The following is a 12748-nucleotide window of genomic DNA, read 5'->3' on the forward strand; positions in this document are numbered from 1 at the left end:
ATCTGAAGATAATAGTGAAGATTTCCTCCCTTGTTGCTTTATTGATAAGTCATGCCTGCAGGTTATAAAAACCTTGAAACTGGATTGCACTCATTTTTGGTGACCTCAGTGGGCACTATATTTTTCTCGAATGTCAGATCAGATCACACCAAAAATAATCACTAAATTGGGACATCCTTGCTTTAAGAAACCGCTACTGTGCTTTTCTCCTAATGAAAAGGTTTAGAAGCTAACTCGTGCTTCACACAGACCAGGACTACCTGTGTGGGTCAGATTTGTTAAGTAGCTCTCTTTGTGGTAGCTGCGCCAAGGGACAATAGAGGCAGGTCGGGTGGGGGGGAGTGAAAGGGAGGAAAAACTGGGGGACAATGAAAGGGAAAATTCAGATGGGGGAAGAGTTCAAACCCCCCCCCCCCCCCCCCCCCACAAAAAAGGGTTTGATTGGATCCCATGCCACAATAGGGCATGTGTGTTGCGCTTGGCAATCATTACCGATGCAGATCTCAGCATCTATTACAGAGCTGTTGCAATCTTTGTCACTGATACCTGTCTGCAAGAGGGCAGTACTTGCAAACCATTCTGGGAGAGCAGTGAATATAAAATTCATGTCCCAGTGGGAACCTTTAAATCGTGTATTCTTCCTGACTTGTGGAGTGGTTTGCTCCTTGTTTTACTCTGAGTGAAAAATGAAGGCCATTTTCTGTCGGTAAGTTGGAAACCTGCATCCGCACGTCTTTGATGTCGCCACGTGCGCGAAGTGACACACGTTAAGGGAAGTGTCCCAACCAGCGGGACTTCCGATGGAAATGGGCACAACTGCTTGAAAATGTGGAAAACCCTATTACTGGAAGACATGCATAGGCAAACGTTTGAATGGTTAAGTGACTAAGGTGGACTTTGGAGGGGCAGTGAGGTCAGAGCCTGACTAATGGATCTGCTATCAGATGTAATCTGGGTAAATCTCCTTTCTATAAATGATTTAAAAAAAAATAGCTACAAGGCATGCATGTCCAGACTCCTACTCTTGGGCATGACTTTTCTTTGGCTCTGTTTAGAGGCTAGGCAGCTGCAGGTGTGGCTCCATACAATCCAGTTCGTACAGATGAAGCAGTTGAGCTGGGAAACGTATTGTACATTAAGGTGGAAGGAAAGATTTTAGAGTTGATCATTCTTATTAATCATTGATTGGATATGTACCCCACTAGCAAGAGTAAGATCTATTGCCCACCTGTGATTGCCCTTGGAAAGGTGGCAAATGGGTCACCTTTTAGAATAGATGGTTATTTCAGAGGGTAGTTAACTGCATTGCTTTGGCCCTGGCATCACACATGGGCCAGATCAGTGGGGACAGCAGGTTCTTTTCCCTGAAGGACATGTGTTTTTACAAAATGCTCGCAATCCTATGGTCACTTTTATTAACGATGTATTTTCTCTGAATGTTCCAGATTATTTCATTAACTGAATTTAAATTTCCCAGCTGCCAGGGTGGGATTTGAACTCGAGTCTCTGGATCTTTAGTGCAGTGCCTCTTGGTTGTTGTAATTTAACCAGACGTTAATTGCCAAATGTTGCTGAACGTTATCCTGCCTTCGTGTGGACAGATCATCAGTTGGTAGCTCCTTGCAGGTCCTGGTCGGATAATGAGAGGTTTATTGGTTTAGCGGCCTGGCATTGATGCCTTTGCAGCTGTTCAATCTCAGTGGGAAAACCAGTGAGAAATGCCACTTAATTCAGCACTGAGTTTCTGCCCACAGATTAACCTCACTTCTGATTGCTAATTTCTTGAGCCATCGGAGCCAGGTTTGGAGACCACATGCCCATTAGTGAGTGACGCTTATTGTTTTATTTCAGTGCACAATACGAATCTCGGACCTTCTCCGCCGATTCCCAGAGCCAGTGCTTTATGAACTCTTTCTCCACTACAACGATAATCAAGGACAGCCGAAGGTTTGGCCTATCCCAGTGCGCACTCTCAATCCAGACAGGAATGGTTTGAGTAAGTCACTGCTTTTATTAACTCTGCAGAGGCAGTGACGGCTAGGTGGACGAGAATCATAGAAGGGTTATGTCATGGAAGGAGGACCCTCAGCCCATTGAATCTATATCAGCTTGTTGTAGACCACTCCCCTGCTCTCTTCCCTAAAGCCCCCACATTATTTTCTCTTGATCATCCAATTCCCTTTCACAAGAGCCAAATGTTTCTTCTGTCGCTCTTTCAAGGCATTGAGTTTCAGATAAGAACTTGGTGAAAAGTTTATTCTTATCCTCTAAGCTTAAAATCCATTTCCTCCATTTACTAAGAGATCGTGGGATCTACAGATTTTTTTTATATTTTACTATTCTTTATGATTATCTATGCCATGATTGTTCTCCTGATCTCTTTCTATTACATGTACAAACATCGATGTTATATATTAATCTGTATTAATTTGGAAACTAATAAAAAGATTGAAAAAGAAAGAAAGTAAAATCCATTTCCCCTATAGAACTGTCTGCTTCCCCCTGTTTGTCCTATATACAGGTCCTCTCCAGGTTATGAACACCCGACTTATGTACAGCCCATATCTACGAGTGAGTGTTTGGGATACCGATAGGATGGATTTGCCGGCTGCTGCAGGGCCGCAGGCATCTGCTGCCGCCTTGGAACTTGGTTTGCGGCCGAATTTTGGATTTGCGAACTGTCCGGGTTACAAATGGTTCACAGGAGCAGAACACTGCCGTCACCCAGGGAGAACCTTTCAACTGATCATGATCTTGGACACCTTGATCATTCTATCCCAATCTTCTTTTCTTTGAAGAGAAGGTTCCTAACTTTTCCCGTCATAAATCCTCATCCTTCAAGCCATTCTAGTAAATCTGTCTGCCCTCTCTATGCCTCTCATAATCTTATAAACTTCTGTTAGGTAGCCTCCGCTGCTCCACAGAAAACAACCCAAGTTTGTCCAGCCTCTCCTTATAGTACATGCCCCCTAATCCAGGCAGCATCCTGGTAAACCTCTTCTGTACCCTTGTTTTCTTTGGAACAGAGGAGGCTGAGGAGATACTTAATTGAGGTAAATAAAATTATGAGATGGGGCGGGGTGTCAAAAAGGGGGAATAAGTTTAAAGTAACTGGTAGAAGTATTAGATGGGGTGATGAGGAAGTTTTACACAACCCAGAGGTTGCTTGGGTCTGGATCTCACTACCTGAAAAGGTGGTGGTGAGAGAAACCCTCAACACATCATGTGCACTTGAAGCGTTGGGCTCTGCAGGGCGATGCTGAGATTATCCCCTCACTCAACATCACTAAATTATGTGGATTGGTTAAACTGCTTTTTGTGGGAGCTTGCTGTGTACAAATTGGCTGCACATTTTCTACGAGGGTGACTGCAGAAGTGTTTCATTGGCTTCAGAGTTGTTTGGGATGTCTTGAGATGGAGAAGTTCACTAAATACAATGCTTTATGTTTGCAGGAGCTGGAGCACTAAGGAGATTCTTTCTGGTTGATGGGCTGACAGGGAGGAAGGGTAGTCTCAGTAACCCACCAAGCTCTGTCACCTATGCTGAAGACCTCATCCTAAGGTGAGAGGATGGCTGTTAAAGATTCAAGTACAGGACCCTTCCGTATTGGAATGCACACTTTTCCCTTAACTAAGTCTGTCCTATTCAACCAGAAGCCAAGGGATTGTTTGTTCCCAAGTTATGCTCTTTGCTCTCACTTAAGTTTGAATAATTAAGCAAACACTTTATTTTCCATCCTGTCATTGGATGGGATCACTGGAATGGCACAGTGGATCACTGGAACACACAATGGTACAGTTACAGAGCTACTAGTTCTGGCAACCTGGGCTCATCCTAACTGTGGGTGCTGTCTATGAGGAGTTTGCACCTTCTTCTAGGGGCCATATGGGTTTCCTTCAGATGCTCTAGTTTCCTCCCACGTCCCAAAGACCTGCAGGTTGCAGCTTCTACCCCACTGTGATAAGACTATTGAACCGTTCCCTTATACAATGAGATGGACTATGACCTCACGACCTACCTTGTTGTGACCTCGCACCTTATTGCACTGCACTTTCTCTGTAGCTGTGACACTTTACTCTGTACTGTTATTGTTTTTACCTGTACTACATCACTGCACTCTGTACTAACTCAATGTAACTGCACTGTGTAACGAATTGACCTGTACGATCGGTATGCAAGACAAGTTTTTCACTGTACCTCAGTACAAGTGACAATAATATACCAATACCAAGGTTGCTAGGTCAATTGGCTGCTGCAAATTGCCCCTAGTATGTGGTGAGTGGGAGAATCTGGGTGGAGATGATTGGAATGTGGGGAGAATGGGTTACAGAGAAAATTAGCGGGGAATGGGATTGATCTGTGAGTCGGCCCAAATGGCCTCCCTCTGTGTCACGACAAAATGTGAAATCCTCGTCTGTTGGTACTCCATTGTTATCCCAGGAATTGGAGATAGTCCATGAGTATGTGTGATAAATTCAGCCTGACCAGATGGAGAAAGGAAAACCTATTTGGGCAAGTGAGGGACTCATCCACTGAAGGGGTGCTGCATCGTCAGAGGTGTCATCTTATGGATGAGATGATAATCGATGTCCCTTCTACTCTCTCCTGTGGACACAAAAGTCCCAGGATGCTGTCTTGAAGAAGAACAGGGGTCTTAAAATTGTTGTCCTGGCCAACATTCATCTGTCAACCAACCAGACCAGATATGGACATCTGATCAATAATGAATGTTTATAGGACCCTGCTATGCATGTGTTACACTGCTGTGGTTCCCACGTTACCACACTAGAAAAGGACGTAATTGCTGTAAAGAGCTACAAAATGTCTTGAGGCGACAATAGGGTTTATATAAATGCTCTTTTATGTTTCTTTCTTCCTTTCCTTTCCACCATAAATAGATCAAAAGATATATCTAGTTGTTAACTCAGTGAAATGTTTGGAGCACAGCACAAGAGGCATTTAATCACTTGAGCCGGTTCTGCCATTAAGTGAGCTGACCCGTGATTTAACTCCATGTGCCCTGCCATTGGATTATACCTTAATACTTTAGCTTAATAACAATCTGTCTCAGATTTTCAACTACCAATTGACCAACTGTCAACTGCTGCTTGTGGAAGTGAATTCCAAACCTCCATCACCTTTTGCAAGTAGAAGTCTTTCCAAAGTACTCTCCTGAAAGCAATACACAAGATGCTGGAGGAACTCAGCGGGTCAGGTAGCATCTATGGAGGAAAATGGACAGTTGACATTTCAGATCGAGACCCTTCATCTAGCAGTCCAGATGAAGGGTCTCGGCCAGAAATGTCCATTTCTCTCCATAGGTGCTGCTTGACCAGCTGTTTGTGCTGCTCCAGATCCCAGCATCTGTGGTCTCTTGTGTCTCTAACTCTCCTGAAAGGTTTGGCTCTAAGATTTAGACTGTGTCTCATGGTCCTAGGGAAAACAGTGGATGTACTGTATTTTTGTGTGACGCAAGAGACCACAGAGTGACTTCCATTCGCCCACTAATTTGTAATCTATTCTCCCCAAATTCATAGAGTCATAGAGCACTACAGCACAGAAACAGGCCCTTCGGCCCATCTAGTCCATGCCAACCTGATCTTCTGCCCAGTCCCACCTACCTGCACCCGACCATATCCCTCCAAACCCCTCCCATCCACGTACCTATGCAAACTTCTCTTAAATGTTACCATTGAACCCTCATCTACCACTTCTGCTGGCAGCTCGTTCCACACTCGCACCACCCTCTGAGTGAAGAAGTTTCCCCTCAGATTCCCTTTAAATAGTTCACCTTTCAATCCAAGCCTAGTTCTAGTCTCACTCAACCTTAGGGGGAAAAAAACCTGTATGCATTCACCCTATCTATACCCCTCATAATTTTGTATTCCTCTATAAGATCTCCACTCATTCTTCTGCGCTCCAGGAATAAAATCCTAACCTATTCAACCTTTCCCTTTAACTCAGGTCCTCAAGTCCCGGCAACATCCTTGTACATTTTCTCGGCACTTTTTCCCACCAACTCCGCCCAGATTCTGCCACTCACCTACACACTAAGGGCAATTTACAGTGACCGGTTTAATCTGCCAACCTGCACATCTTTGGGATATGGGAGGAAGATGGAGCACCTGGAATAAACTGTTTGGAGTTTGTGCATTCTCCCTGTGACCTCCAGAGCTGCAGTTTCCTCCCATGTCCCAGTGATGGACTGCAGATTAATTATTGTTGGTACATTGCTCCTTAGTATAGGTGAATGGCAGGATAATAAGAAGGGAGTTGATGAGCATGTGAGACAGAACAGGTTACAGGGAAATAAGTAGGGAATGGGACTGATGGGAATGTTCTGAGAGCTAGCATAGACTTGATGTGTGGAATGGCCTCCTCCTATGTTGAGAAGTACTATGAGAAATATGAGTACTCCATAGGTTTTGAATGGGAGTTTGACAATTGCACATGCTAAGTGCGAAAAAAATTTTCTCTACAGAATATGGGAAATTATTAGAGAACCAGCCTTCAACCATGAACAAAAATCAGGAAAAACTGCAGACACAAGACATCTGAAATACAACCAGAAAATGCTGGAAACACTCAGCAGGCCAGGCAGCATCTGTGGAAAGCAAAGCAGGACTTCAACCTGAAGCTTTACTCATTTTTCTCTTTTCACAGTTGCTACCTGACCTGCTGAGTATTTCCAGCATTTCCTATTTCTGCCTCAGCCCTCAGCCATTTCCAGGAATCTTCAGATCCCTGTAACTCAGAATCAGGTTTATTATCACTGACGTATGTCATGAAATTTGTTGTTTTAGAACATAGAACATAGAACAGTACAGCACGATACAGGCCCTCCGGCCCACAATGTTGTGCCGACCTATAAACCTCACCTAAGACGAGCTACCCCCTTCCTCCCACATATCCCTCTATTTTAAATTCCTCCATATGCTTATCTAGTAATCTCTTGAATTTGACCAATGTACCTGCCTCCACCACTGCCCCAGGCAGCACATTCCATGCCCCAACCACTCTCTGGGGAAAAAAAACCTTGCTCTGATATCTCCCTTGAATTTCCCACCCATTACTTTAAAGCCATGCCCTCTTGTATTGAGCATTGGTGCCCTGGGAAAGAGGCGCTGGCTGTCCACTCTATCTATTCCTCTTAATATTTTGTACACCTCTATCATGTCTCCTCTCATCTTCCTTCTCTCCAAAGAGAAGCAGCAAACAACATACTGTATATGTTCTTTGCAGCAACAGTACAGTGCAAGACATAAAAATTACTATAAATCACAAAAATAAGTAAATAATGCAATAGAGGAATAACGAGATAGTGTTCATGGACCATTCAGAAATCTGATACTGGCCTTACTGCCTGAGTCACTGAAATGCAGTCTGCAGAGGTGGTGTTGTACAAGTCAGCAAGGCTGCAGTGCTGTCTACTACACCAGGTCTTTTAGGAACCTTACAAAGCTATAAAACAGAGGTCTTTTCATAGCTTTTCATCATCAAAGACTCCCATAAATCTGGTCCTTGATCCCATAATATCTTCCCAGAGCATCTCGCAGGGATCAGTGAATTGAAAAAGTGAGGAGATTGACGTAAGCAGATTGGATTCAGCAATTCACTCAGGCTTTTTCAACAATAGCGTCTTCCACACCCGGGACCTCTTGATTTAGGAGGAGAAGGGTGGCAAGTGTGGGAATGCTTTCACCTTTTCCCTGCTGTTTTACCTCCCCACCAACCCTGACTTGAGCAAGTCTCCTTCTGCCATCCTCGTCACCGACTCTACATTTTGGAACTCCCTCCCCAACAGCACTGTGGATACACCGTTAACACACAGACTGTAGCCAGTCAGGAAGGTGGCAGCACCACTCTATAGTGACTCTTGGGATTGGCAATTAATGCTGGCCTTGTGAGAGAAGCCAACATCCCAAGAATGAATCAAAACTTTTATAAAGAACATATCATATGTCGTTTGTGTGCATTTCCTATTGGGGGTGTTGCTGTCAGCAATTCTGAGAGAGGTTTATTTGAAAGTCTGCAGTTAAACACTCAACCAAAAAGGTGCAAACCACTTACAATAAGTGGTGTCCAGAATCAGAATCAGATTTATTATCACTGACATATGACGTGAAATTTGTAGTTTTGCAGTAGCAAGACAGTGCAAAGACATAAGAATCTATAAATGACATAAAAAAATAAATAGTGCAAGAAAAAGCAATGATTCAGGTACAAGAAATTCTGCAGATGCTGAAATCTGGAGCAATGCGCAAAAAGTGCTGGAGGAACTCAGCAGGTCAGGCAGCATCTATGGATGGAAATAAACAGTTGACGTTTCAGGTGAGACCCTTCACCAGGACTGGAAAGGAAGAGGGCAGAAGCTAATAGTGTTCATGGGTTCGTGGATCGTTCAGAAATCTGATGGTGGAGGGGAAGAAGCTGTTCCTGAATCGTTGAGTTTGGGTCTTCAGGCTCCTGTACACTTATGTATACCAACCTTTTTCCAGTTTTAGCAAGAAAGAATTTAGATCCAACATTTGCTGCAGTTAAATATTATCCAAAACTGGGCACTAGGAACCTTGGACTGGGGTAAAATGTTCTAATCCTTTCTTCATTCTGCACTTGAAGGTAATGATGTTTGGGGGTGGGGTGGGGGTGGTTGCTATTTTTTTGGCTGAAAATGTTTCTTTTTTGAAAGAGGGAGAGCCTGCTAGAAGATGGAGAAAATGGATAGTACAGAAATAGGGTTGGAGTCAGACAGCACGGACACAGGCCCTTGAGCAACTGGTCCATGCCGAACAAGACGTCCATCCACACTAGTCCCATTTGCCCGCGTTTGGCCCACATCCCTCTCAACCTTTCCTATCCATGTACCTGTCCAACTGTCTGTTAAAAGTTGTTATTGTACCTGCCTCAACCACTTCCTCTGGCAGCTCCTTCCACATACGTACCACCCTCTGTGTAAAAGAGATGCCCCTCAAGTTCCAATGAGATCTTTTCCCCTCTTACTTTAAACCTATGCCTTCTAGTTGTTGATTCCCCAACCCTGGAAAAAGACTGAGTGCATTCACTCTCTCTATGCCCCTAGTGATTTTGTACATCTCGATAATATCACCTCTCAGTCTCCTACGCTCTCAGATAAAAAGTCCTAGCCTGTCCAACCTCTCCCTATAACTCAGTCCCTTGAGTCCTGGCAACTTCCTTGTAAATATTTGCTGCACTTTTTCCAGTTTAATAACACCTTTCTGATAGCAGAGCAACCAAAACTGAACACAATACCAAGTGTGGCCTCACCAGCGTCTTGTCCAACTGCAGCATAACCTCCCAACTTCTATACTTAAGTTCTTATTAAATCTTTCCCCTCTCATCCTAAACTTATGCCCTCTAGTTCTTGATTCCCCATCCCTGGGAAAAAGACTGAGTGGATACACCGCCCCTCTGCCCCTCATGACTTTTACACCTCTGTAAGATCACTTCTCAGTCTCCTACACTCCAAGGAATAAAGTCCTAGCCTGTCCAACCTCACCCTGTAACTCAGTCCCTCAGTTCCTGGCAACATCCCAGTAAATCTTTTTTGCACTCTTTCCAGTTTAATAACATCTTACCGATAGCAGGGTGACCAAAACTGAACACAATACTCCAAGTGTGGCCTCACCAGCATCCTGTAGAACCGCACCATGACCTCTGGACTTTTATACTCAATGCCCTGACTTATGAAGGCCACCATGCCAAAAGCCGCCTTCACCACCCTGTCTACTCCACTTTCAGGGAACCATGTACCTGAACTCCAAGTCCATCTGTTCTACAACACTCCCCAGGGCCCTGCTGTTTACTGTGAAAGTCCGACCTTGATTTGACTTTCCAAAATGCAACACCTCGCACTTATCTGAATTAAACTCCATTTGCCACTTACCCAGCTGATCAAGATCCCCTTGTACTTTTTGATAATCTTCACTGTCAATGACACCACCTATTTTAGTGTCATGTGCAATGTCATCTGGAAATGGGGCATTCGGCTCAAGCAGCCAGTCATTTATGATACGAGAGGTATAGTGTATAAAAGTAGGGAGGTGTTGATGAGGCTCTACGGGGCACTAGTGAGGCCTCATTTGGAATACTGTGTGCAGTTTTGGGATGTGCCGATGTTGGAGAGGGTTCAGAGGAGATTTACGAGGATGATTCCCGGAATGAAAGTGCTTACATATGATGAGCATTTGTCGGCTCTTGGGCTGTACTCACTGGAGTACAGAAGAATGAGAGGGGACCTCATAGAAATCATAGACCTCATAGAATGTTGAAAGGACTGGACAGAGTGGATGTGGCCAAGCTGCTTCCCTTGGTGGGTGAGTCCAAGACCAGAGGGCACAGTCTTAGAATTAGAGGGTACCGGTTTAAAACAGAGATGAGGAGAAATTTCTTTAGCCAGAGGATAGTGAATTTATGGAATTCTTTGCCATGTGCAGCATTGGAGACCTGATCATTGGAGGCGTTTAAGGAGGAGATTGATAGGTATCTAATTAGTCAAGGTATCAAGTGATATGTGGATAAGGCTGGAAATTGGGGCTAGAAAGGAATAGTGTTTTGTTTCTTTTCCTTTAGCTCATGGGGCAGATTTTTCCCGTTTCTCATTTCTTTTTTCTTTTTCTTTTTCCCTTTCTTTTCTTTGGAGCAGATTCCATGGGCCGAATGGCCTACTTCTGCTCCCTTGTCTTGTGATCTCCCAGAACCACCCTCCTCCTCCCTCAGCTCGTGGTTTCACCCTCCATTTCCTTCTCTCTTCTGTCCAGCCTCTCCCCCAAACTCTGCTCACCTCAACTTCAAAACTTTTTACTATTTTGTAGATCCATCTGACCATCCCTGAGCACTCTGTCCTCAAGAGAGGAGAGATGCAGCCGGTTCACCGTTCCTGAGAGGTGCTTCCTGTAGCTCTGCAATCTTGTTCCCTGCCCAGCATCTCTGCATCATTATTGGTTTGAAGGCTGGCAGGTTCGTTTAAATTGTTCTGATCAGTGATAAATTGGGAGTTTTATTGTTACCCCTGTGGATGTTTGTTGAGCTTGGAATAGGACCTAACAAACCAGACACCCCAATGGGATTCTGCCAGCTGCCTGTGATGAAATAGTCCTTTTTCTCAATACAGGGCCTACCTGCCGACTAACAACCCAACCAGTGAGCCACCATTTTTACTGACTGTACGATATGCTCAAGCACAGGACCTACAAGCACAAACACAGGTAGGTCCTCCTCAGCTGTTGTAGGGGAAGGGTCTCTGATCAAATGGTTGTTTCAATGCAGAGTGAGTCCAGCTTTAGCCCTGTAGTTTTCCAGAGATTGCAGACAAATATTAAATATTAGCGGTTCAGTTCCAATCTCCGGTGCTGTCTGTGTGGAGTTTCTCCCTGTGACTGTGCGGGTTTCCTCCAAGTGCTCCGGGTTTCCTCCAAGTGCTCCAGTTTCCCTCCACATCCCAAAGACGTGCGGGTCAGTAGAGTCATAGAGCAATACAGCATGGATACAGGCCTTTTGGTCCAACGAGTCCATGCCGGCCATAGTGCACACCCAGCTAGTTGCAATTTCCTACATTCAGCCCATATCGCACCATGTCCCGCCCCTCCATGTACCTATCCAAGTGCTTCTTAAATGATACTATTGTACCTGCCTCAACCACTTCCTCTAGCAGCTTGTTCCATATACTCACCACCCTCTGCATGAAAGAGTTGCCCCTCAGGTCCCTTTTAAATCTTTCCCCTCTCACCCTAAATCTATCCCCCCCTCTAGTCTTGGATTCCCCTACCCTGGGGAAAAGACTGTTACTGTCCTCCTTATCTCTGCCTCTCATAGTTCTAAACATTTTTATAGGGTTGTCCCTCATTCTCCTACCTTCCAAGGAATAAAGACCCAGCCTGGCCAACCTCTCCCTGTAACTCAGGCCCTCTCGTCCTGGCAACGTCCTCGTAAAGCTTTTCTGCACTCTTTCCAGTTTAACCACGCCTTTCCTATAACAGGGTGACCAAAACTGTACACAGTACTCCAAGTGTGGCCTCACCAACTGCAACATAATGTCCCAACGCCAATACTCAGTGCCCTGATTGATGAAGGCCAGTGTGTTAAACACCTTTTTCACCACCCTGTCTATCTGTGACACCGCTTTCAACGAACTTGTATTCCTCGGTACCTCTGTTCCATCTGCTGGTTAATTGGCCACTGTAGGTTGCTCCTGTTGTGTAGGTGAGTGGTAGAATCGGGGGGGGGTTTGACGGTGGGAGTTGATGGGAATGTGGGGGAGAATAAGTGGGATTAGTGTAGGAGCGGTGTAATTGGGTGGTTGATGGTCAGTGCAGACTCACCAAGCTGAAGGAGCTGTCTCTGTGCTGTATCTCCCTGTGACTTTATGCCATTGATCACAACTTCTTCAGCAAACAAAGGGTACGTTAATAATGGTGAATGATTTAGCAGTGAGGGAGAGATGCAGATGTGGGCTTTTATATTGAATTTTGTCTAATTAACAGCACTAAAACTGGCCCTCCAGCCCTACATCTCCATCCAGATCTATGTTGGTGTTTGCACTCTGCAAACCCACTTTTCATCCAACTGCCCAGACCTAGAAGGAAGGAGGAGGGTTGGCCACTTAAGTTGAAAAGAAATATTGAAGCAACGGATCATCTAGAAATGATCAGTTAGGGCTGCTGCCTCACAGCTCCAGTGACCCGTGGTCTGTTGTGACTTTGGGTTCTGTTTCTGTGGAGTCTTCTCATT

The 12748-nt window shown here is 44.8% G+C and overlaps 1 protein-coding gene across 4 annotated transcripts in view; it reads left to right on the forward strand.

Moving 5' to 3' along the window:
• The window catches only part of LOC127577441 (meckelin-like), a 104517-nt gene that overhangs the window by 34341 nt on the left and 57428 nt on the right, over positions 1-12748 (forward strand). For 3 of the 4 annotated variants that reach the window (XM_052028657.1, XM_052028658.1, XM_052028659.1), the window contains exons 12-14: positions 1852-1996; positions 3454-3562; positions 11133-11226. In XM_052028657.1, coding sequence (XP_051884617.1) covers positions 1852-1996; positions 3454-3562; positions 11133-11226 — 348 coding nt within the window. Of the gene's footprint in view, positions 1-1851; positions 1997-3453; positions 3563-11132; positions 11227-12748 lie in introns of those variants that run through there. The other variant, XR_007957382.1, reaches the window with a different exon arrangement.

Source organism: Pristis pectinata, chromosome 13, assembly GCF_009764475.1.
Source record: "Pristis pectinata isolate sPriPec2 chromosome 13, sPriPec2.1.pri, whole genome shotgun sequence".
In the NCBI taxonomy this organism is placed as follows: domain Eukaryota; kingdom Metazoa; phylum Chordata; class Chondrichthyes; order Rhinopristiformes; family Pristidae; genus Pristis; species Pristis pectinata.